At 45.6% G+C, this 26,192-nt stretch overlaps 1 protein-coding gene across 4 annotated transcripts in view; it reads right to left on the bottom strand.

Moving 5' to 3' along the window:
- KDM4C (lysine demethylase 4C) overlaps positions 1–26,192 on the bottom strand; it is a 428,281-nt gene that overhangs the window by 149,866 nt on the left and 252,223 nt on the right. For all 4 annotated transcript variants that reach the window (XM_054032415.1, XM_054032416.1, XM_054032418.1 and 1 more), the window contains one exon: positions 15,516–15,627. In XM_054032415.1, coding sequence (XP_053888390.1) covers positions 15,516–15,627 — 112 coding nt within the window. The remainder of the gene's footprint in view (positions 1–15,515; positions 15,628–26,192) is intronic.

Here is a 26,192-nt window from a genome sequence, read left to right as displayed (position 1 = left end):
AGTACATATTTAATTTTAAGGGCTGGCAGTACTCTCATGCTTACAGTTAATAATGTGCTTAAGTTGCTTTGCTGAATCAGGGCCTTGGGTAACTAAGTATTATCCTCATTTTATAGATGGGAAAACAGAAGTAGAGAAATTCAAGTGTCTTGCCCCAAATTCACATGGTGAATCAAGGGCTGTTGGGATTGTAACTCAGAAGTTTCATGCTCCCAGTTCCCTGCACAGATCACTAGAACCTGTATCTCTTAAATGCTTCATTAATACGGTACAAGTACTGGACAGCAACTGTACTCAACTTTTTTCAGTGATCAACTTTTGGAGTTTAAGCTTTTGTGCATTGTCAGAGAGATGGTATCACAAACAGAATAATACTTAACTAAGAGAACATTTTGGTACAATAACATGAGTGTTATAATGGAGTGTCTTACAGTGCAGATGGTCTGTATAGCAGTTACAGATTTTGGCAGACAAAGATAATGATTATTCAACAAACTCATTCTTTAATTTAAAAAAAGTAATTGCTAGGATACCTTTTAACTATCATATACTGTGGGATATTGTGTATCCATACTCCAGTGAACTCATCCTTCATAAAAGTAAGTCATACATTTTCCATTTTCTCTTTGGACTGTAATTACAAAACCAGAAACTAGTCTGTGGAAGATAATCTTACAGAAGAGACATCTGGCTCCTTGGCAAACTTCATATCCAATTTGCCCGGTGACTCTGTAGCTACTCATGGGAAGGCTGCTGAGAAGTAGTGCTAATACAGCAGGAATGCCATTTTCATTTTGGCTTACTTTTAATCGTAGGGAATTTGCACATGGCTGTGTATCTGAGACTATGGTTCTGTATCATTGTTTCGTGAGACAAAATATATTTTCTCTATACAAATTTTCAAAGCATCTATGAAAATTGCAACAAAACAGGTTTTATTAAAGGTTAATGAGTTTTAATGAACACAAAAAGCTAGGATATTAAAGCTGTCTGTTACAGAGATCATGGAAGACCTCTGTGACTTCTGCAGCAGCCAGTGTGGCTGACCCCAGGGCCTGCTGCTTAGGCAGGGAGCAGCCCTACAACCAGCCGCTCAGGTGGCCCTGCAGCCAGCCGCACCAGCTGCTGCTCGGGTGGCCCCGGGGAGTTGGCCCCAGAAAAGCGCCTGAGCAGCGGCACTGCAGAGGCACCTCAGAGCAGTGGCCCCTGAAGGCCTCCCCAGCTAAGATGTTGTCAGGAGTATTTATAGTAAAGGTCACGAGTCATGAATTTTTGTTTATTCCCCATGATCAGTACAGGACTTTTACTAAAAAATACCCATGACTAAATCGCAGCCTTAAGCATGATCCAGCGGACAGGGCACCACATGGGGAGTCAGAAGACCTGGGTTCTATTCCCAAATTTGCTACTGACTCAGTGGGTGACATTGGGCCTAGCTACTTATGCCAAAACCTTCCTATATAATCACTAATTTTTGGGTGCCCAACTTAAGACACAGTTTATCTTAGAATGGTGTTGAGCCCCCACAGCTCCCAAATGACTTCGTCAGAATGATCAGGTCTTATCATCTCTGAAGATAAGCCTCTAGGTGTCAAAGACTGATAAAATTTTGGAAAAATTTGGCCTTGAGTTCTCTCTGCCTCAGTATTCCAAATCACAGTTGATTTGTACTCAACTTTGTAAAGTGCTTTGAGTTCACATAATGAAATGTTCCCCGTAAGGGTTAGGCTAATTTTTATTAGTCCTTTAAAATTAAGTTAAAATATACAGAAAAACTTTAGACTACATAAGAATGGGTAGTATATGTTCCACCTAGCTTAATGATATATACAGTAACTATATAGAGCAATGATATATTGCTAGGGTTGTGGTGCTTAAATATACAGTAACTCCTCGCTTAACATTTTAGTTATGCTCCTGAAAAATGCTACTGAAAGCAAAATGATGTTAAGCGAATCCAATTTCTCCATAAGAATTAATGTAAATAGTGGGGGTTAGTTTCCAGGGAATTTTTTTTTTTGCCAGACAAAACACTACAACTCTCGATAAATAGACAGTACACCTCTACCCCGATATAATGCTGTCCTCGGGAGCCAAAAAAATCTTACCGTATTATAGGTGAAACCGATCTGCCAGAGTGCGCAGCCCCCCGTGCCCCCCCCCCCCCGGAGCACTGCTTTACCGTTTTATATCCAAATTTATGTAATATCGGGTCGCGTTATATCAGGGTAGAGGTGTATAAGTTTTAAACAAACAATTTAATACTGTACACAGCAATGATGATTGTGAAGCTTGGTTGAGGTGGTGAAGTCAGAGGGTGGGATATTTCCCAGGGAATGCCTTACTGCTAAATGATGAACTAGCACTCGGCTGAGCTCTCAAGGGTTAACACATTGTTGTTAATGTAGCCTCACATTCTACAAGACAGCACGAATGGAGGGAGGGAGACAGCATGGCAGAGAGAGACAGACACACACAGCATGTGTGTCAGAGAGAGGCATTGCCCCTTTAAGTACGCTGACCCCACTCTGAGTACATTGCCTTTTTAAATAGATCAGCAAGTTGAGACAGCAGCTGCTGCCAGCAAGCTCCCTCTGTCCTGACCCCTGTCATATCCTGACCTCTGTCATATCCGCCCCCCCCCCCCCCGCTCTCTGGAGATGGGGTAAAAGAGTGGGGAGGAGAAGGAGGGGGACACCCTGACATTAGCACCAGTCTTCCCCTCCCCCCCTGCACAGCAGGGAGGAGGCTCCTGGGAGCAGCTCCAAGGCAGAGGGCAGGAGCAGCACACGGCAGTGGGGGGAGGGACAGCTGAACTGCCCGGCAAGTGGTAGCCTGCTGGGCGGCCGCACAGGGAACTTAGGGGAGCCAGAGCTGATAGGGAGGCTGCCGGTCCATCCTGGTTCCAAGCCTCCATCAGCTAGCTCCAATGGGCTGCTCTTTCTGCATGCAGTGGACAAAGCAGGCGACTGCCAAACAACGTTATAAGGGAGCATTGCACAACTTTGAATCAGCATGTTCTCTAACTGATCAGCAACGTAACAACAATTACCAGGACAATGTTAAGGGAGGAGTTATTGTACTGTCAAAGCAACATGCAGAAGTGTGCAAATACCTGCCCTATATTTGAGTACTCAAACTACAGAATAGCAAAAACGAAACAAAAACAAAAAAAGCCACAATCAAGTTGTTTAAAACCAAGACCCTACTACCCTGCTATACAATATGCTAATACAAAATATATTAATGCTAATGGTGGCAAAAATAGATCAACCCGTGTCAAAAGGTTAATGGCTTCCTCCCTCCCCCGCCAAAGTAATGCATGGAAGAGCAGAGTAAAGTGGTACTTTCATAGACCAAACAAGGAATAAGGACTTTGAACTAGAATTTAGCAATTTAGGTTTCATGGTCAGTCAATCTATAGCTGCATCTTCACATATGATTTTACTTTCCATTCAACTTGCTTAACCTGCTTATGACATTACTGAATATATCTTATATGACTTGAATAGCAGCTGCTGTTCAGTACGTTTCACACGCTGTTGTGACTGAATATAAAAAAAGCAAAGGAAGCTTTGATTTATATTGCAATATAATATAAATACTATAGCTATAAAACGAGCAATTTCCCCCTAATTCAATCAAACTCTTGTTCAAGCTGCTCTTTCTAGTCACAATAGTCTTTTTTCCCCCTCCCTGTTGTCACCTTACAGTCGAAGTCAGCAAAACTCAGTTTGGACTCATGAATGCTATTGAAAATGTTAGAAACATTATAGAAGAAACATGCTAACTCAAACTGTAAACTATCAGGGCAATGCAAAACTTAGTCAAAAACAGATTCTAATGCTTTATGCCCAAATAACGCAGGCCAACAAATAAGCATCCATAGTTAATCTACTTACTATTTCTGCTGAATTTGCATTTTATTGCTTAAATGAGCAGAAATATGACTGCATTCAATATAAAAGTATATTACCACAAGCTAATAAGCCTGAATTGAACATAAGACTAAGAATCATTATGCAAACATTATTAACATTTGAAGTGTGACATGCAGGTCATACTGTATTGCTCCACTTATTTTTCAAATCTGGCAGCGTGAGCAGCACTTTCTGGTGACCAGATGTCCCGATTTTGGGGGCTTTTTCTTATATAGGCACCTATTCCGCCCCACCCCCAACACCTGACCTGATTTTTCACACCTGCTATCTGGTCACCCTATTCCCCAATCCCGTCTATTCTTCATTGCTATTCTTCCTTTAGACATTAATTCCATCAAAATAAGCATAACAAGGAAAGACAGACATACAGCAAGACAGATTTTCTTTTAAAAAACTGATTTACATTGAAATGTGTACAAACAATTCTGCAAGGAAACCAAGGATGAAGAGAACTCATGAAAGAACCATTGTTACAACAATGGAATCCCTAAAAATACCTAAGCCAGCCCTGACGCTGCAGAGAAATTATTGGAGAAAATGCCCCAGGTCATAATGAAATCAGAGTTAGTAAAGTAAGTAAGTAAGTAAAAACAAAATACAAGAACGCAACTTGCAAGTAATCCTATGAACAAAAAGCTGAAATTCTGCCAGGGGTTGATAGGACAAGTCTTCCTCCAGCCATTATGCAGCTTAGTAAATACGGTGAAATTCCAATGAATAGCTGCCCAAGTGTCAGATAATGTATTAATTTTGCCATTAGCTCTTGAAGATAACTTTCTCTCCCCCATCATCCCTATCTACTGTAGGGTCTTAGACTGCTCATCACCATAGCATCGGAGGATCTTACAGATGTGTTAAAAGTAAACATACGATGTCTGTATCTTTTTCTCTGTTCCCTTGTATTGTGGGTTTATTTCCATATGTAATTTTGTTGGAGACAGAAAAATTAAGATACAAACCACACATCTAGCATGCACTGCCTCTTTTAAAAATGGCAGGCGAACTCAGGAGTTATAGTAGCAAATGACTATTAATACTAGACAACTAAAAAAAATAACAACGTAGTTCAGACACGGACAAGCTTTCCCACATAGGTCTGCTGATACCTCTCAGTTCACATCAGAAGTACACCTGCAATTCCAGTTCAGAGGTGCTTCTTAGACACAGACTCAGACTTTAAAGGCCAGAATGGACCATCATGATCATCTAGTCTGATCTCCTCCACGTTGCAGGCCACAGAACCTCACCCACCTACTCCTGTAATAGACCCATAGCCTCTGGCTGAGTTACTGAAGTCCTTAAATCGTTATTTAGAGAATACACCATTTACGCTTGTTTAAATCTGAAAGTGGCCCATGCCCCATGGTGCAGAGGAAGGCAAAAAACTCATAGGATCTCTGCCAATCTGACCCAGGAGAAAATTCCTTCCTGACCCCAAATATGGCAATCAGTTGGGCCCTGAGCATGTGGGCAAGACCCACCAGCCAGACACATGGGAGAGAATTCTCTGTAGTAACTCAGAGCCCTCTCCCATCTAGTGTCCCATCACTGGTCGTTGGAGATATTTGCTACTAGCCAAGGCCACTGTAGGCAGTCTCATCATACCATTTCCTCCATAAACATAGCAAGTTCAGTCTTGAAGCCAGTTAAGATTTTTGCCCCCACTGCTCCTCTTGGAAGGCTGTTCCAGAACTTCACTCCTCTAATGGTTAGCAACCATCATCTAATTTCAAGCCTAAACTTATTGATGGCCAGTTTATGTCTATTGGTTCTTGTGTCAACATTGGCGCTTAACTTAAATAACTCCTCCCCATGCATTGGTATTTATCCCTCTGATGTATTTATAGAGAGCAATGGTATATTCCCCTCAGCCTTCTCTTGGCTAGGCTAAATAAACCAAGCTCTTTGAGTCTCCTCTCATAAAGTAGATTTTTCATTCCTCTGATCATCCTAATAGCCCTTCTCTGCACCTGATCCAGTTTGAATTAATCTTTCTTAAACATGAGAGACCAGAATTGCACTCAGTATTCCAGATGATATCTCACCTGTGCCTTGTATAATGGTACGAACACTTCCCTGTCTCTACTGGAAATACCTTGCCTGATGCACTTAGGACTGCATTAGTCTTTTTCATGGCTGCTTCACATTGGCAGCTCATAGTCATCCTGTGATCAACCAATACACCCAGGTCTTTCTCCTCCTCTGTTGCTTCCAACTGATAAGTCCCCAGCTTACAACAAAAATTCTTGTTGTTAGTCCCTAAATGTATGACCTTGCACTTTGCACTACTAAATTTCATCCCATTTCTATTACTCCAGTTTTCAATGTAATCCAAATCTTCTTGTATGATATTCCAGTCCTCCTCAATATTGGCATTACCTCCCAACTTCTGAACAAAAGCTGCCAATCATACAGAGTTTTGCCAAAATTAGTATTGGTTTGATTATGTGAATACACATCTCCTAGAGACTAAGATGACCGTGATCAAACACAGAATTTGAATCTAGGTAGGACTCCAAAGGTAAATGGTAAATTCATATGTGAAGTAAATTAACCAATCCATTTTCAAGTGGACTGGTGTCCAAATCACACAATTCTAATAGTATCTGACACCTAGTTGGTAGTATCAACACAGAGGACAAGGACTGAATGGGTGTAGAAACTGAACTCTCCTCTCACCCAAACGGTGTAACCTCCAGAATAAGGTTGAAGGCAGAGTGAGAAACTCGCACTGCTGATGCTGGCTTGCAGCAAATAAATGACTTCAGTCTCCAGGGCTCTCAATACCGCTCCTTCTATGAGCACTAATTTCACTTAAAGGTTTAGAGAAAAAGACCAGTTCATTAACTCCATTTAGCCTCATCTATTTTGTATTTCTGACAACACTTCAAAGAAGCACATCACCAAGTATGTATCACCAGAGCTTGCATACATCCCTTGCATAATTTTAAGTTTTTAATTCATTTTAGGTTGCTGCTAATGGAGAAAGAACTGAATTCCATGCATCATAATCCACTGGGAACCTAATATTCTCATGCCCCATGCAGATGATCATTCATCAGTCTCAAAGAACTCCTCAAAAATTAAACAAACTGGAAATTTATGCAACCCCAAGGAATATACCCAGCAAAAGTATACATAGTGTGTGACAGTTGGGTCTCACACCACAGATGTTAACAGGCTATGAAGTGCCCAACCTACAGTTATACTAATGATTTAGTTATAAGAATATTCCTGTTATACTAACATTTCCTTGCCAGGAGATCACTCATCTCCCTGAATACCTGAAAAAACAGCAGACTGGTCAACCCCAAAAGACTGGAAATATAAGAAATCATCTGCAACAATAGAGTCCAGGCGGAACGGTGTAAGAAAATATTAGCTAGAAAGACCAAGAGGAATTGCTAAATCAGTATAAATAGGTGTTTTCAGAGTAAATCAAGCCCTTATTTCAGAGCTCACATTATGGTTTTTGTACACTTCAGATAGTTATCGCCTATTATAATACACCTGGATACAAGGACAACTTAATAAAAAGGTTGGGAAAATGCCCCTGGATCAGACCCATGACTCAACAGACTCAAGGAAGATGCAGAAAGCAGAGCAAATGAGTGCTGTAGAAAGGCCTACATAGAACAGATTAGATGAGACAGAATTAATACCAACAGCAGGTGAGGCTGCAGCAGCTTTTTGGACAGTAAAAGCAGCAGCAGCTCAGAAACAAGGGGATCAGCAGATGCTGCAACAGGAGCAGTCTTTCTTGGGGTAGCTCTCTTATATGACACAAGCCAAACTAATCCTGGTTATTACACGTCACTATAGGATAGATGTATATCCCAACAGAGATGCTCTAGAGCATGGAGTATTTTGCACACCGTAACACTTGCTATTACCATTTTTGATATTTGACAATCGATGTTCAAGTATGTGTTGAGAAAAACCTCTGCCCAGATGTTGGTATTCATATTCTGGTTAACAAACAGATGCTCCCCTTGATCGATGCTCATCTAACCACTGCTCTCCAGCTGGTGTGTCAGGAAGAGAAAGGAATGCTGCTGACTGGATTCGCACAGAGAGATGAGAGGACAAACTGTGTCCTCACTGTGAGGACAAAGTGAAGCATTCCCATACCACAAGCGGGATTGGAGGAAAGTGAGACCATGGAAGCGGGGAGAGGAATGACAGTAGGATGGTGAGCGTAGCAAGCAGCTGGAGCCTCCTGACAGAAGGCAATAACTGAAGAAACTGGCATCCTTGTAAACAGAGCTCTTGTACTCCCACTAAATATATGTGACCTTGGCATTGCCTTGGTGTCTGTGATTCAGGTCCCCTAACTCCAGCTGCCTCTTGATGAGGCCTCATTTTGCTAAAGGGGCAAGCATTGCTCTTCCCTTTAGTGGCTCATTCAGTCTCCATCTTGTGTGCAAGCTCCTCCCACCAAAGTCTATACTCTCTGTTGTGGTTTCGCCCACCAAAGCTAGGAACTGGGTGGCTGCTGGCCTGTAATTGATGCATGATGAGAAGTCAGAATGAAAAGGACAAGATCGGGAAACTAGACAATTGGAAGGAGCAGAGAGAAATGAGAGTGGTACCAAAGTACAAACCATCTCCATCTTGACCAAGCCAGGAAACCTAGCATACAAGATCATCACAATCTTGAGAGAGAGGAGGGTGAAGGGACAATGGAGGGACTTCTTCAGACTGTTAGCAATACCCACCATTTCCACTGACTGTTTCACCCTTCTCACAGCAAGACAGCCACATGTGCCTGGTAGTTAGCTGGTACCAATTCACACCCGTCCCCAACACACACACACACACACACACACACAAATGATGTCACCAGAAAGATAATTTTCCTGTTCAAGAGAGAAACGGGAGGGGAGCTAAAAGCCAGGAGACACGTGACCTGCTGTTAGACTGCTGCTTCTGTGACAATAGATATAGGGATGCTAGAAGGCTAACAGCCTGCTGCAGAAGACAGCATGGAGACAACAGAATCTTTGCAATTCACTGCCAAGTTTGTGCCATCTGACCACCTCAACGTGGATTACTCTTGCCATAAGCTGGAGATCCTCATTTCTGATGCTTTATTTTAGCTCTAGTCAAGGAGCCATCATCCACCACAATCACTATCATCTCTCATTTAAAAAGAGCAACTTCATTCCAAACCACCACATATTTAAATCTTTAATTACTTTACCAAATGAATTATAAAATTAATAAAGCCCTTTTTGTGTAAAATTACTGTAACCCTGTCTGAAATCCACTCAATCTAGCCCCTCAAGGCATGCAAACATTACAGAGATATGGATCATGTGTCTAAGCTGTCACTAATGTTCAGAAAGATGCTTAACAGCTAATTGAAGTAATGCATTTGGTGAATTTGATCTGTTCAGACATTTTCGGACGTAAAAGGAAGAAGAAACAAATGAGAGATTTTAGGTTTAGAATAAGGTGGGAGACTTATGGACAAGGAAACAACTATAATTACCACATGCAATTCAGTGACACTTAGCTGAGGCTGACTGAATGCATAACGCTGGAAGAGACATGCCAGCCCTGTTAAATTTGTGTTATCTAACAGAACAAAAATGGCTGCAGAAGAGTTTTTTAAGCTGCCTGTACGGTTGCAGCTTATGTCTGGAGGTGTAGGCCTTCATAGACGGAGGCTGTGCAAGTTACACATTCAGGGGGGATGTGACAGTGCGGGACTCACCCCTGCGGCGCCTCCCGCTGGTCGCTCTGGGGATTAGCTCTTTCCAGTGCAGAGCGCCCTCTGCAGGCCAGTGTCCCGCTACCACTGGCCCCCGTGTTCCTCCCAGGACCTGGTGCCCCTGGTCTTTGGGGTGCTGCCCCTTGGCAATACCTCTGCAGTCTCAGGGTCTCCCCACCCAGGGGAACCCCCAACCCTCTATCCCCACCTTGCCTCAGTCGTGGCCTATTGCCAGTCACCATCTAGCCCCCACACGCTGGGGCAGACTGCAGTGTAAAAGCCACTCACAATAGGCAAGGGGGGTTTGGACCTGCTGCCTCTGCCTACCTGTGGGCTGCCCCCCGCAACCCGAGTACCTAATTGGCTGCAGCCTGGGGGGTTTCCAGGCCGGAGCTCCCCAGCTCCCTTGGCCTTCCCCCAGCCCTGCTCCACTCCAGTACCCTTTAGCACTCAGGCAGCTAGGTCCATCTCCCGCCTCAGCTAGAGGGAGCCTGTCTGCTCCTTGCCCACTGCCCTCTTATAATTGGTGCATGGCCACAGCTGAGGCTGCTTCTCCATTCAGCCTTTCCCAGTCACAGCCCTCTCCTGGGCTGTTTTAAGCCCTTTAAGGCCGGAGTGGGTGGCCACCCCGCTACAGGGTCCAACCTTTTGCATTCCTTTACAAAGTGTTTTGTAGACATGAATTTAACATACCAATTCATGTCTTTGCTGGATTTACACTTCAAAAACTACACTTGAGTGTAGTAACTTTTCATAAACTAAAAAAAAAAAAAATGTAGCGTCATTTAATAAGCAACTGGCACCACTGTGCTGAACACATGAGACCTGATATTTTAGAGATGCTCAGCACTCACATTGACTTCACTGGAGGTGTCAGCGCTCAGCACTACTGAAATTCAAGCCCATCAATGTCAGCAAGTTCAGAAGTGAACTATATTTGCCAGTCCCAGCTCCTCTAAGAGCAGCCACCTAGATGAATGCCAAAAATAAGGCAGAAAAAGAAATGCAACGTGATGGAAGTAGAACCGTATTGCTTCCTTGCTTGCTTTGCATCAGTTTCTATTGTGAGTTTGTCATTTCTGTTTGTTATTGTCCCAAAAATAATTGCTGTCATAGAGGTGAATGATTTAAATAAAGAAGGGCTTATGTTAATTTAACTATGCTAATTAAATTGTTTAAAATAAAGTATATGGTTGTTTTCAATCTCCCTTAACTCATTTTTTTTTAAACTATCATCAAAATATGCTGTTTAAAAAAACTATTATATGTTAAAAGACGATATACATTCCATATTCCTTTCTATTAAAATACAGCCAAACAACCCAACAGAATTGCTCTGTACTTTTTCTCAAGTATTTTCCCCTAAAATTAATGTTTTGTTATTGGAAGCGCACGCAAAGGAATTTGACCGAGATAGAGGGTTTTTTTGTTTATTTTCCCAACTGTTAATAGCTGGTGCTTGCAAACCTGAAATAAAAACTGCTTTCAACTGTGATATATCTTATTAGCATGTCAACCCTGAAAACATACCCAGGAGGCCATGATCGATATTTTAATAAGAGATGTCTGATAAGTCATTCAAATCGAAAGTACAGTACCATCAAGTTAGCTGCAGGAACTGTTTATGGATGAGTCTGTAGTAGCTGAGGAGAAAAGAGGCTTCTTTTAGCACTACTTACCAAATATGCCACATAAGAAGATCAAATTTCCTTTGTAACTTAGGGCTTTAACATAAATATTAATCCTACATTTTTGGAAAAAAAAAACATGCAGTGAAACTTAAAATTATGATGGGATAAAAACGAAGGCCTTTATTCTCCATTTAACAGAAGAGAGAACTTTTGCCGTTTTTTAAAATATTTTTAAATGGATGTCATCACACAGTGTATGAATGTCAGATCTAAACTGTTCCCTAATTACGTAAGTTACATCTCCTGAAAGGATGCAAAATACTGCTTGATGCTCTTGAGTGAAAAACTGAATTTGAATGTGCCACAAGGTTCAAGCTATGAAAATGAAACGTATGCTACTGTTTGCAGGCTTTGAGAAAAGGAAAGTGCAGTGACCCAAGAGTTGAGGAAATAAGAAAAAGCACTGCCCTTGGGTGGTGGTGTTTGGAGTTTTTATTGGGGGATGAGGGCTGCTTTTTAGTATATTTACACACACACACGGCCGGTGTAACCACTAGGCGAACTAGGCAGCCGCCTAGGGCGCCAAGATTTGGGGGCACCAAAAAGCGGTGCACAACATTTTTTTTGTACACTACAGTGGAGTCCCATCTTATGCAGGGGTTAGGTTCTAAGGTCAGCGCGTAAGAAAAAAATTGTGTATAGTGAAAATTACCATAAAGTACAGTACACACAGTATACACTAGAACAGGAGTCCTCAACCTATGGCACATGTGCCAAAGGTGGCACACGAGCCGATTTTTTTTTTTTAAATGGCAGGCTGCAGGTCCCAGCCACCGCTGAGCCCGCTGCCGGCCTGGGGTTCCGTTCACCCAGGCCGGCAGGAGGCTGAGCGGAGCCGCCGGCTGGGACGGGTAAGGAATGGTGTCCCTAGCCTCTGTCTGTCAGAGGGTGGAGATGGATGGCAGGAGAGAGATCACTTGATCATTGCCTGTTAGGTTCACTCCCTCTGGGGCATCTGGCATCGGCCACTGTCGGTAGACAGGATACTGGGCTAGATGGACCTTTGGTCTGATCCAGTACGGCCCCTCTCATGTTCTTATGACCCTGTCTGGCAGGGGGCTGAGGTCCCAGCCGCCGGCCCTGGGACCCTTGCTGGCAGTGGGCTGAGTGGGGCCAGGGTCTGGGGTTCCGTCCGCCGGCTCCTGCGTGAACGGAACTCCTGTTCTATTGTATACTGTGTGTACTGTACTTTATGGTAATTTTCCTCTTACTCGCTGATCTTAGAACCTAACCCCCGCGTAAGATGTGACTCCACTGTGTTCATTTTTGAAAGTTTATAATAAGCGATGCTCCGGGGGGAGGGGAGGGGAGGCGCAAGGGGCCTAGGGTGCAAAATATCCTTGCACCAGCCCTGCGCGCGCGCGCACACACACACACACACACACACACACACACACACACCATTGCTCATAACAGTTAAGGAAAGCAAAAGCACCTTATACATGAGTGAAGCTGGCATACTGAATAGCTTGATGGCTGTACTATATCATTTTGACCTTACTATTTTTTCACAACCCCCTCAGATTGAAATATTATGGGAGAAACCCAATTCTGTTTGGATCTATTAAAAAACTGTCCAGTCTATGGTGGTATCTAGCTTTACAGTGCACAGTTTTAATATTGTGGAAAGATTGGAGTGCATAATATTAGGCTCCTTATTTAGGCATCTAAGCGACTGGACTACATTTCAGAAGTGCTGAGTACATAGCAGCTCTCCTGGCAGTCAATGGGAGCTGCTCTATGCTCAGTGTTTTTGAAAATTATTTAATTGCTTAAATGTAAATTTAGGAGCCAGATTCTTTGCCCTGAAACCATCTCCTTTGTGCACCACCAAAGCAAGCAGAAAGCTACCTTAATGCTGCTGATGATGATTCCCCCACAGAGGAGGAATTGTGTCAGAAATGAGGATAGGGAGGCAGTCCTGGGTAGCTTTAAAATTTCATTAAGGGCTATTTTTGCTTTTAGTTGGCCTACATTTATGCCAGTCTTTTCAGCTATGCTGAGAATCTGATCCCTGGTTGTTAAAATCTTGAACTTTGCCAGTTACAGAAACTTACTGGTATAACTATACGAATGGTATAAATGATACTCCTGGGGAAATATTGCACCACTGCACATGCACTGAATTCATGTCTCCTGCAGATTTCTTTGCTTCCCCACAGAAAAATGACTTTCTGACAGGAAGCAAAGAGAAGCTGCAAGAGCAGTCACGCCGCACTACTCCCTAGCAGCACGGGTACATTGTTTCAGACACTCAGAACAGCCAGCGGAGAGGTAAATCACAGTGGGGCTGGGGACACCTCAGCCAGTGGCTCCTAACACTAAGGCGGGATCAGCTACTAGTCCCAGCTGGGTTGGAGGCAGGGGAGGATGAGGCTTCTTCCTCCCCTGCAAGGAGTGGCTGGGGCTGTTTCAGACCCACCCCCAGAAACTTCACACAGCTGCAGGAAGCTCATCATCCTCCCCTGCTTCCTGCCCATCGCTCCTCAGCTGTGGTGGGAGGGGTCACTGTACAGGGAGCTGCTCCCCATCCACCCAATCCCCGTGCATCCAGACCTCCCATACCCAGACACCCCTGCCAAGCCTCACCCGGTACATCCAGAATCCTCCTAGCCCTCCATACCCAAACCCCACCCCAGTGAACCTCAACCCCAGCACCTGTAGACCCCTGCCTCCAGACTCCACCCCTGCATCCAGATCACCCCCAGAGCTCCCTGCACTCAAACCCCCACCCTGATGCCTCACCCCCTGCATCACCCTGAGCAGGCACAACCAGACCCCCATGGCACTGACCCTCAGCTAGCTGCACCCAGACACCACCCCACCAAGCCCCACGCCTCCAGCACCCAGACTCCCCCCACCCGCCCCGAGACCCCTAGACCCAGACCCCTCCGCTGAACTGCAACCACCTTCACCTGGAAGCCCCTGCAGAGTCCCATTGTCCCTGCACCTGGAACCTCCCCCCGTCCAACGAGCCTCTGTGCATCTAGATCCTCCCACACTTTAGACCCCCACACACACTGAGCTGTCTGCACCCAGATTGTCCAACACAGAATCCTCTAACCCCACACCTGGATCCCCCTACACAGCCCCTCCACACTTGGATTCTGCCTGCTCGCCCCATACCTGATGCATCTGGAACAGAGGGGCAGGGCCCCAGGGTGTTTCTGGGGCAGCCCCAGACCTTGTGCACTGCCAGGTTCGGGTGCAGCCTTACCGCTAAGTCCATGTCCCGGTGGTGGGGGCTACAGGGTGATTCTCCCACCTTCGTGTAGCCAGTGGCCTGTGCTCCCCACTACCATGCTAGAGCCTCTGTATTTATTTATTGGCAAATAAAACGTGCAGAATTTTAAAATATTGTTCACAGAATTTTTATTTTTTTGGCGCAGAATGCCCTCAGGAGTAAAATAAGGAATGTATGTGGGATATGCTCAGTAGCTCTCCATTTTCAATAGATACAGTAAAATGGCTTTGTCAAACCTAGAGAGAGCAGTCTATTTAATTGTTTCCCTTTATATTTTTAACCAATTGTGGGGCCAGAATTCAAGGTCTAATAAAGACTGCCAGTAACCATTCTGATGTTTTGGAACATCTGTGGTCTCTTTCATGAATCAAGACTACAGATGCCTTTTACCAGAACCGCTTTTCAAGGCTCCAAATGGATGTCTATAAAACAATGGAATCACAATGCAAAAAAAAAAAAAAAGTCCAATGAGGTACAGTTAACAAGCAGGATTGATGTTCTGAAGATCTAGAAATGGTATGTCATAGCTACACTTGCCTTCCTACAATAAGATGTAAAGTTTGCTGCTAAAACCAATTGCTGTGAAATCCAACAAAGGAGATCTGGCTACAGAAAGTGTCTTCATCCCACACACAGCACTTTAAAGGACTTCATACTGTTCTGAGCTTCTTACAAGACAGTTCTAATATGTTTAGGAGAATTTAAGTGAAAATGGGGAAGGGGAAAAAGAAAGAAAGAACCCATAAATTCAGCAAGCATGCTGAAAGCTTTTCAATGGAATTATTCTGCAACCCTTAGAAGATTTCCCACACAGTCAAAATACTGTTATCTTCAGCACTTTTGTCATAGTTAAAATATATATGTATACAGGTTTATAAAGACAGACAGATATAATTAGAGAAACACATTAAAACCATGCTCACCTTCATCACTTACTGCCTGCTGTTTAACGAGGGTCATAGGAGATCTGGCCGGGGGTTTACTTAGTGGATGACGCCAACTCTTACATGTTTTCTTTCTTTCAATTTCTGCTAACTGAAGGGAAAAACCACATTTAGTTTAGTTGGAAACTGAACAAAACTAATGCTGGTAAGCAAGAACATTCTTCTGCTAATAGTATAAACTATCTACTTAGTTAGATAAATTCTCACATAAGGCATGTAAAAAACCCTCTCATTGATGGTTCAAAAATTTGTCTGACATTAGTTATTTTGTTAGATCCAGGAGACGGGACAATCTCTCACTTCAGAAAAAGGTGTGGAAAACAATTTGGTATTAGGACAACATATTAAAAAAACATGCACAATTTTTCTTCATAACTTTTCACCCATTCAGTTTAGGAACTAAAAGTTAAAATGCAATATTTAAGTTTGTCTTTAAAAAGAAACACAAAGCAACCATTAACATAGAACAAATAAATGCTAAATTTACTGAACAAAGATTAACACTGGCTGAAAATGTAATGTACGCTAGAATACTGCTGTATATTTCAAAACATTTTATCACACTGACTCATAAGGTATTAAATGGAAATGTGTGTGCCATTTCATTTATCTGCCCAGCCATGCTATTCACCCTGTGGTGGCTTCATGCAGTTGTCAGTAATTATCATCATATGGGTAATTTAAAAAAAAAGGGAAAAAGGGGGGGGGGGGGAAATCAGGTCACAACAGCCTCATTTATCAAGGATCAGTACCAGGAGATCACTTCTGGAGTTTGCCAGTCTAGGTAAGGAGGAAAGATAAAGGAGATGACTGACAAAACAATGCACATCCTTGAGAGCAAGAAAACAGCAAATCAAGGCTGTCAGCAGCTACAATACAGAGCTACATACTGTTTACTAAAATAAGTGGAGGGAGGAGGCTGTTGTGGCTAAGGCTGGGTTTATGACATCAAAAGATGCAACTAGCTGAGCAAAAAAGTAAGGCAGACTGGCCTTCCTAATAGCCTCTGTAATATAATTCTGTACAACCGTAACACAGAGGAGGTGTACTGGAAAATATTTGAAAAGCCACTTGGGAATGTCTGAGAGGTACCCAAACAGATAAATTAAATATAACCTGTTACACAGTATGATCACAACATTGAAAAGATGTTTATAGTACTTAATATTATTACAAGGGGAGGAGTGGTGTCAGGACTCAAATCTCACATCTCTCTAAAAAATTATTAGTGCAATTTTCATGTCTGTAAAACGGCAAGTGCTGTTTTATTTCTGCCTCTAAATTATATTTCCCCTACTTTGGGTATGTCTGGCAATGCAACAGTCAGTTTTCCTTCCTCTCTGCTAATATCAGAGGCAGGTCCAGTCTGTCATACAGCAGGTACATTCTCCTCTTTTCGCTAAGGTCCAGAATTGTTCTGCTTCTCCAAGATAATCCTGACTGCCTCTTATCTCAGCATGAGAAAACAGAAATTGTGCATTTTGTAGTGGGTAATAATGAGAAGATTTTACTAAATGTACTAATTAAAAATACAAATTGACACTATTGAACATGAGGACTTCTCCTAAAGGCACCTTAGATGCATCTCGGAAGTCCAAAAGAGATAAGAAGCCTTGTGCCTCCAATACACAACACCTGTTTCAGATATACCTTGAGGAGTCATTGTACTCTTCGTATGCCACCAATACCATGTCCTTGCGTTCACCCATCTCAGTGCTAACACAAGCAGGAAACTAAAGATCCACAAGCAAGGGGGCAGACAGAAGCCATAGCTTCAAGTCAGAAATGTGGTCCCAATCCCACTGAGCCCACAGAAAAAAGCCACACTAGCTGATGTAACTAAGAAAAACAAGAGCCTCGTCTCAACCATGCTGCCCCACAGGAGCTCTTCATCAGCTTCTGCAGCAGATGTCCTGGTTGTATCAGCTGCTTTACCTGAGGAAGCCAGTAGCCTATGAGGACCAGTTCCAATGACAAGTCAGCATGTTCCCCACTCCTCTGCCTCATGCCCTTGGGAAGCTATTCCCTCATGAATCCAACCCACTGTGCTGAAATTTTAACTGGATACTGTACTCTTTCGCCTCTCATTAGACAGTGGTTCATGGCCTTTGATCCTCCATTTGTTCTGGGGTCCTTAACTCAATTTCCTCTTTCTCCCTAAATCAACATCCCACCCACCATCCACGTATATGGACAACTTCCTGTTGAAGTCCAGGCTCTATCTACGGATCACAAATATCCAAATTATTTTTGTATCATCCTCCTCATCCAATCCTTCAAACCACCTTGACATACATGCAAACAAATAAGCATACCAAAAAAGAGTAATAATCCATTCTTAGTGATTCTGATGATCCAAGGCACACTATATTACTCATCTGAGAACTAAGTGATCTTTACTGGAGCCTATTCAGAGTTTCAAAGATTTGATGAAAACCTTCACTTGTTTTCCATTACCTGACCCTTCCTTCTCCTCCATATATGACTCTTTTTTGATAACAGGTGAAAAGATAAAACGAGGGTTTTCATACAAAAAAAAAATCAAAGAATGAAGAAGGTAAATGTTCCCATTCCTCTATTACCTCTTGGCTGGAAGAACAGGAGCTTCCTGAGGAAGGGCCTGAAGAAGAAGCAGCTCATGATAGACTTTTTCCCATCAATTTTATGATTCTAAGTTATGGAGAGTTCTGAATAAAATGGTTATTCACCTTCTCGTAACTGTTGTTCTTCGAGATGTGTTGTTCATGTCCATTTCAATCAGCTGTGCGTGCGCCGTATGCATGACAAACGGAAGATTTTTTTCCCCATCAGTATCCGTAGGGTCGGCCTGGGCACTCCCTGGAGTAGCGCCTTCATGGTGCCCAATATAGGGCCCTGCCAACCCGACCCCCACTCAGTTCCTTCTTGCTGGCTACTCCAACAGTGGGGAAGGAGGATGGGTATTGGAATGGATACGAACAACACATCTCGAAAAACAACAGTTATGAGAAGGTGAGTAACCGTTTTTTCTTCTTTGAGTGCTTGTTCACGTCGATTCCAATCAGGTGACTCCCAAGCCCAAATTCAGAAGGCGGGGTTGAAGTTTCCACTGATTGGGGCACCACTCTTCCAAAGGCTGCATCGTCTCTGGCCTGCTGCGTGATTGCATAGTGTGTGGTGAAAGTGTGTATGGAGGACCATGTCGCCCCCTGTATATTTCCTGCGGGGGAACCTGTGCCAGGAACAGCGTTGAAGAGGCCTGAGCCCTGGTGGAGTGCGCAGTGATCGGAGGAGCAGGCACCCGTGCCAGGTTGTAGCAGCAGGACGTGATCCAGGAAGAAATCCATTGAGAAGAGATGGGAAGACCTTTCATTCTATCCACCACTGCCACGAACAACTGGACAGACTTTCGGAACGGCTTCATCCTCTCAATGTAGAAGGCTAGCACTCTTCAGACATCCACTGTGTGAAGCCTTTGCTCCCTGCCGCTCGAGTGAGGCTTAGGATAGAATACTGGGAGGAAGATGTGCTGGTTGATGTGAAATTGGGAGACAACCTTCGCGAGGAAAGCCGGGTAAGGTCTGAGCTGGACCTTGTCCTTATGGAACACAGTGCAAGGCTCTGATGTCAGGGCCTTGAGCTCAGACACCCTCCTGGCTGAGGTTATCGCTGCCAGAAACGCTACCTTGTATGAGAGATAGAGCAGGGAGTACTTCACCAAAGGTTCAAAGGGTGGTCCCATGAGTCTGGAAAGGACCAGGTTGAGGTCCCAAGCCAGGATCGGTTGCCTGACCTGTGGCTATAGCCTGTTGAGACCTTTCAGAAAACGACTGACCATAGGGTTGGCGAAGACCGACTGGCCGTCTGTACCTGGATGGAAGGCTGAAATGGTGGCTGGGTGAACCTTTATTGAAGACATGGACAGACCTTGCTGCTTGAGGTGGAGGAAGTAGTCCAATATAAGGAGAAGTGGTGAGCGTTGGAGATGAATGATGCTGCGCCACCCAGATTGAAAATCGCTTCCACTTGGCAAGGTAGGTCGCCCTGGTGAAGGGTTTTCTACTGCCAAGGAGGATTGTCTAACCTGGTCCGAGCAGGCCAGCTCCATCGGGTTCAGCCATGGAGCTTCCATGCCATAAGGTGCAACGACTCGAGGTTCGGGTGCTGAAGGTGGCCATGGTCCTGAGTTATTAAGTCCAAGAAGAGCGGCAAGGTGACTGGGGCTTCCACGAATGTTTCCAGGAGCAATGTGTACCAGCGTTGTCAGGACCAGGCTGGAGCTACCAGTATCATCGAAGCTTGTTCCCTCCTTATTTTGAGGAACAGCTTGTGAATGAGTGGGATGGGAACACATAAAGGAGATGGTCTCCGCACAGGAAGAGGAATGCATCCACTAGAGGAGTCCGAACTGTGGTTGTGTAAGGAGCAAAACTGCTGGCGAACAGGTCTATCTGGAGAAACCCCCACTGTTGGAAGATGGAGTTTGTGACATACGGGCGCAGGGACCACTCGTGGCTGTGGAATGACCTGCTGAGGTAGTTCGCCAACTCATTCTGTACTCCAGGGAGGTACGATGCTTGCAGATTAATCAAATGCTCTACACAGAAGTCCCACAGCATGAGGGCCTCCTGGCACAGGGGAGAGGAGCGTGCACCTCCATTTGTTGATATAAAACATCGCTGTGGTGTTGTCTGTCATAACTGATACACAACTCCCTGTTAGGTGGGCTTGGAAAGTCTGGCACACCAGGCGCAACGCTCTCAGCTCTCTGACATTGATGTGGAAAGCCAGATCCGCCGAAACCAGAGGCCTTGTGTCCTGAGGTCTCCCAAATGCACTTCCCAGCCCAAGTCTGATGCGTCCATCACCAACAAGAGAGCCACCACAGAAGGGAGTCAAGGACCGGGTGAGGCAGAGTCACTATGCTGTCCAAACTGTCTTGAACTGGCCGACACACAGAGACTGGCCATAACTGGAGAGGCCGAAGCCTGAGCCTGGCGTGTTGCACCACGTAGGTGCAGGCGGCCATGTGTCCGAGGAGTCTTAGGCAATTTTGTGCTGTGGTGGTTGGAAACTGCCTGAGATTCCGAATAATGGTCGTCCATGGCCCGGAACCTTGTCTCCTGCAGGTACACCCTAGCCTGGGTTGAGTCCAGAACCACCCCTATGAACTCTATCCGCTGAAGGGGGGATAGAGTCGTCTTCCCCCTGTTGAGGAGAAGGCCCAGCTCGTCTAACGTCGCTATGATGAATTCGACTTGCGCCTCCACTGGAGGCCTGGAGCGGCCCTTGATCAGCCAGTCGTCAAGGTACGGGAACACCTGTACTTGGTGCCTGTACAGAAACACGCCCACGACTGTCATGCATTTGGTGAATACACGAGGCACCGCTGACAGACCGAGGTATTTTCTGTGGGACAAAGTGATTGCTACATGAAAGTACGCGTGAAAGTACAGGGATAAACAGAACGAAAAGGTAAGGCGGGGAGGATCCAGTCTCTGTATTGGTGGGGGTTAGGGAGGTCTGAAGTGCCTCCTTTGGGTCGCAGGCGTGTGGCGGCCCAAGGATTTCAGGATGGCCTGAGAGTCCTTGAGGCTATGCAGACGGGAGTCAGTCTTTTCTGAAAACAGAGACTGGCCCTCGAAGGGGAGATCCTAAATTGTCTGCTTCACCTTGTACGATAGGCCTGAGACCTGAAGCCAGGAACTTCTTCTCATAGCCACCCCTGAAGCAATGGTGTGAGAGGCGGCATCTGCTGCATCCAAGGCTGCCTGCAGGGATGTGCAGGAAATCAATTTGCCTTCCTCTACAAGCGCAGAAAACTCCACATGGGAGCCTGTAGGCAGGAGCTCTGTGAATATTTCCATTGAGCCATGAGTATTATAAGTTGTATCTGCTAACCTCCGCCTGGTGGTTAGCGATACGAAGCTGCAACCCCCCCTCCCCAGAGTATAAGGAGGTCCAAAGAGGTCCATTTTTTTGGCCTTGTGGTTCTTGGGAGAGGGTCCCTGGTAGCCCTGGTGCTTGCGCTGGTTAGCTGCGTCCCCTACCAGGGAGTCCGGCGGGGGGTGAGTACACAAATGCTCGTATTCTCTAAAGGGAACAAAGTATCTCTGCTCGTGCCTTTTCGCGATCAGAGGCAATGAGGACAGGGTCTGCTACAGATTCTTAGTGGCATCGCTGATCGTTTTAATCACTGGCAGTGCGATGCGGGATGGCCCAAGGGGGGGGGGGGGGGGAGAGGATGTTGACCATCGGATCAACCTCCTCCACCACCTCCTCAGTCTTGATATTAAGGTTCTGGGCCACCCATCTCAGCAGCTGCTGAAGGACCCATTTGTTCACTGAGGCCAGAGTGGTTGAGGAACCTGCCAACGCTTCATCCGGTAACAAGGAAGATGACATGGTGGCCGGGTCTCTTCCCTGCCCTCAGCCCTCTGGGGCAAGGAGTAGCTGAACTGTGGCTAGTGCCGCGGCCGGTGCTGGTATCAGTGCCGAGGGTGGAGCGGCAACCGGTGCCATCAGCACCAGTGGCATGATTGGTGCCACGGTCATCAAAGGTGCCATCGGAGCCAAGACCATTGATGTCGGTGGATGGATCCCCACCGGGATGCCCGGTGCGGAGGATGTATGCGTCTGCCCGAAAGAAGCTGAGGCCACTGATGCCACTCCAGCAATAGGCGCAGGGTGTCCAGAAGGGCCACTGAGGAGCCTGCCATTGGCCAGGCCACGGTGCCGGGTAGGGCTGTCAGTCACGGCGGAAGCAGGATCTTCTGCTCCTACTAGAGCGCGATGACTCCGCTTCCGACTCCGAGGTCTCAGACTGTGATGACCACAGAGGAGCGGAGCTGCTTGGTGCCAGAGAGTGGTTCACCCACACGGGTCATCGATGCCGCAAGCTGATGCGACAGGGATGGTGGTTTTATGGCCGACATCATCGCCGGTTTGCCCATGGAATGTACTGGGCCCGGAACCGGTGCTGGCGATCTCTCTTGCCTAGGAGGTGAGGGCGCGCCAAAAGGTCCACTGCTGCCTGGAATGCCTCTGGGGTGGAGGAGAGCTGTAGGTCTTCGTGGTGGCACGCTGATGAGCGGTGCGGGTCTGGACTCGACTGGATCCATCCTGGGGCAGAAATCAACAGAATCCCTACCGAATGGGTGCCAGATAGGGGTTTATTGGCCAGCTGGTCTTTAAACCTGGCTGGGGAGTGCCCTCTGTTGGTCTTTTTCTGTTTGTGGGACACTGGGGAGTGCGACTGGTGCCTCACCGATATCTGGGTGTGGGCGGAGCCATGGCAGTGCCGAGGTCTCTAGCAGAGTCCTTCCTTGGCAGCAGCTCATGCATGGATGGTGCCGGAGCACTGCACGCTGAGGATGTGGCACTTGAAGTCGGATCCGCCATGCCCGGCTCTGTCTGACGCCAAAGTGCTGCCTCCATAAACAATACTTGGAGGCGCTGCTCCCTGTCTTTAGGAGCCCTGAGACAAAAACTTCTACAGATTTTGCACCTGTCTCTAAGATTCCTCTCGCCGAGACACTTCAAGCACGAAGTGTGCGGGTTACTTTTCAGCATAAACCTGCCACAGTCCAAGCACCGTTTAAAACCAGGAGACCGAGGCATAACCCGGTACCAGGGAAAAACAAAGGGGGGGGAGGACCCCCCCGAATGAAAAAAAGAACTACTACACTATCTAACACTAACTATATACATGAACACTGCTAACATGCGCTTGCCGAGGCAAGAGCAACGGGGAGTTCCAGCTAGACGTCACAGGCGGTAAAATGGAACTGAGGGGGGTCAGGTTGGTAGGGCTCTATATTGGGCGCCATGAAGGCGCAACTCCAGCGGGTGCCCAGGCAGATCCTATGGATATTGCTAGGGGAATATCTTCCGGCTGTCGTGCATGCGGCACGCAAACACCTGATTGGAATTGACATGAACAAGCACTCAAAGAAGAATCAATGGACATTGTCCCACAATTGGACAAACCTGAGGAAAATCCTGCTCACAGAGCTAGTGAAATGATAACATAGTATTTTCTCAATGGACAAAAGGAATAATGTGTATTCCTCTGAGAAAGAATCTCAGGGCTTGTCTTCACTACGGGGAGGTCGACCCCGGTACTCTAGCTCCCCAAGAAGATTTAGGTAAGTTGCTCTCCCATTGATACAGCACAGTGAAGACACTCAGATAATTCGACCTAAGCTACGTCAACTCCAGCTACGTGAATAATGTAGCTGGAGTAGTGTAACTTAGGTTAACATACCCCAGTAGTGAAAACAAGCCCTTAGATACAGCTAATTTGGAATGAGAGTTTTCTAATCAGTCCAGGCACTTTAATGATCACATACCAATATTTTACTCTTTTCCAAAACATAATCCAAATACTTTAAATGTTCAAAAGTGGATGTAGTTGTTGCTGCACTTTTTATGGAAACACTGATTCCATCAGAGGAGGACTTCATAGCTATGGACAAAAGGATTGAGGACTTTCTGAGGAAAAATTCTGGGGCTTCCTGTGCAATGCTGACAGCTTCTGCCCTAGTTACGTGCTACTGAAGGCCCCTCTCAGTATTGGACAAATAACCTAACTGATTAACCACCAGCCAAAGACAAAAAACTCTTCCCAGTTCTACAAGAATTGTTTGTTCCCTTGCTTCATCCTTTGCTGCAGATGCCTCCTTAGCTACTCAAGATTTTCTGAGAGATCCATGACTTTAAACACCATCACACATTGTAGCAGGGTGGACACCTGCTCCTGCCTGGAAGGGCCTGAGATAGCCCAGGGAGCAGGCAGCATGAAGGCTGAGCTGATTGTGGGAAGTGGCTGCAGCTGGGGCCACGCCCCAAACAGACTCAGCAGGCCCTATAAAGGCAGGGAGCCAGGAGCTCTGCCGAGTCTCTCTCTGCCTTTAGAGAGAGAAGGGTCTCGCTGCAGGGATCTAGAGCTAGGGTACCTGAGTGGAGCAGGGCTGGGGAAAGGCTGAGGAGCTGGGGAGTTCCAGCCTGGAAAGCCCCAGGCTGCAGCCTAGTATAAGGCCAACAGGTACTGGGGGTTGTAGAGGACAGCCCAGGGCTAGGCCAAGGCAGCAGGTCCAAACCCCCCTTGCCAGTGATGAGTGGCCTATACTGCAGTCTGCCCCAGGGGGCGGGGGCTAGTTGGTGACTGGCAGTGGCCTAGTACTGAGGCAAGGTGGGAATAGTGGGTGGGGGTTCCCCAGGGAGGGAAGACCCAGATCTGTAGGGTACTGCCAAGGGGCAGCATCCCAGTAATAGGGGCACTGGGTCCTGGGAGGGACACGGGCGCCAGAAGAGGACAGGCGGATCACCGGCCTGCAGAGAGCGCTCCAGACGCTGGACGAGCTGATTCCCCAAAGCAACCAGTAGGGGGTGCCGCAGGGGTGAATCCATACCCTTACACACATACACGGATTAGTTTAAGAGCATCAGGAAGAGATTTACAAAACAAACTGATGGGTACCTCAATATTTTCAAAGTGAAGTTCTTTGGGGAGTGGTGATAAAGTAGTGGTGGAAATTTCTGGCAAAGGTAAGAAATCTCTTCCTTCTATGAGATAGAACAGAAGGGAATTTTGTCCTGATAGTAGAAACAGGCAGCCCTTTGGGCTAGTCATCCTGCTATCAAAGAAGAGATTCTGACTTCTACAGAGATAGATGATAATAGAGGTGGATGATGGACAATAGCTGGTATGAGACATATCAGGAGACGCAAATCTGAATTTACCTCTATGCCTTCTTCCACCTCTAAGAATAATGGCCAGACTCTTTGGTCCACATGTATAAGGCCCAGGACAAAATAGGAGGAAGACCCCAAAAACTTTACACACTATTGATCTTCGTTAAACAGGTTAGGTTATAGAATTAATTCTGAATGGATACTGAGTTGAACGAACTCTTTCCAGGAACATATTCATCAAGCCCCCAAAATCCAAAGATTAACTGATGTGCCAGATTACACAAGAAGTCATCTGTCATTGTCTCCAAATAGGGGCAACAGAGCCTGTTCTATCTTTCAAATGCTAAAAGGTAATGTACTCAATATTCTCCAATGTTCTCAAGAGGACAGGACTCACAGAGCAACATTGGATTTGAAGGTCCCCAAGTAGTTCAGAAGGAAATTCAGATTCAACGCAGAAATTATAAAGTTAATGCAAAGTCATTGGCTCTCTACAGGGAGCCTACAGTACCCTGCTGTTCTTTCCAAAGAGTGCATGGTTTTCCAAGTTTCTATCACTATTAATGGTTCCAATATTGTTTCTGTAACAACACCTGTGGTCGGTTCATCTGTGAGGATTGAAACCAAGATCGCTCAATCTGAATGCATGAACCACTATTGTCTGAGCTAAAGGACCCAGTCCATTAGCTCAGAGGCAATAGCAAACTCATGAACACTCCTTATGTGGTCCATCCACTAGAGGGGGATAAAGATATACTTGATGAATGTGGGGAAGCTCATCACAACCTTCAGAGGTCACAGTACTTCAAATCCCTGAATCGCCCACCAGTTGCAATGACTTGTCTGGTCAGTTCATTTCCAGGGAATGAACTCAGGACTCCTAGTTCTAAAAGCACGAGGTTATCCTGAATCTGAGCTGAACAGATCTGCTCTTTAGTTCAAGATTCAGCCATTTCTAGCGGTCCATATTAACACCATGAA

This window comes from Malaclemys terrapin, chromosome 6, assembly GCF_027887155.1.
Source record: "Malaclemys terrapin pileata isolate rMalTer1 chromosome 6, rMalTer1.hap1, whole genome shotgun sequence".
Lineage (NCBI taxonomy): Eukaryota > Metazoa > Chordata > Testudines > Emydidae > Malaclemys > Malaclemys terrapin.
This window is presented reverse-complemented; position numbering and strand designations above follow the sequence as displayed.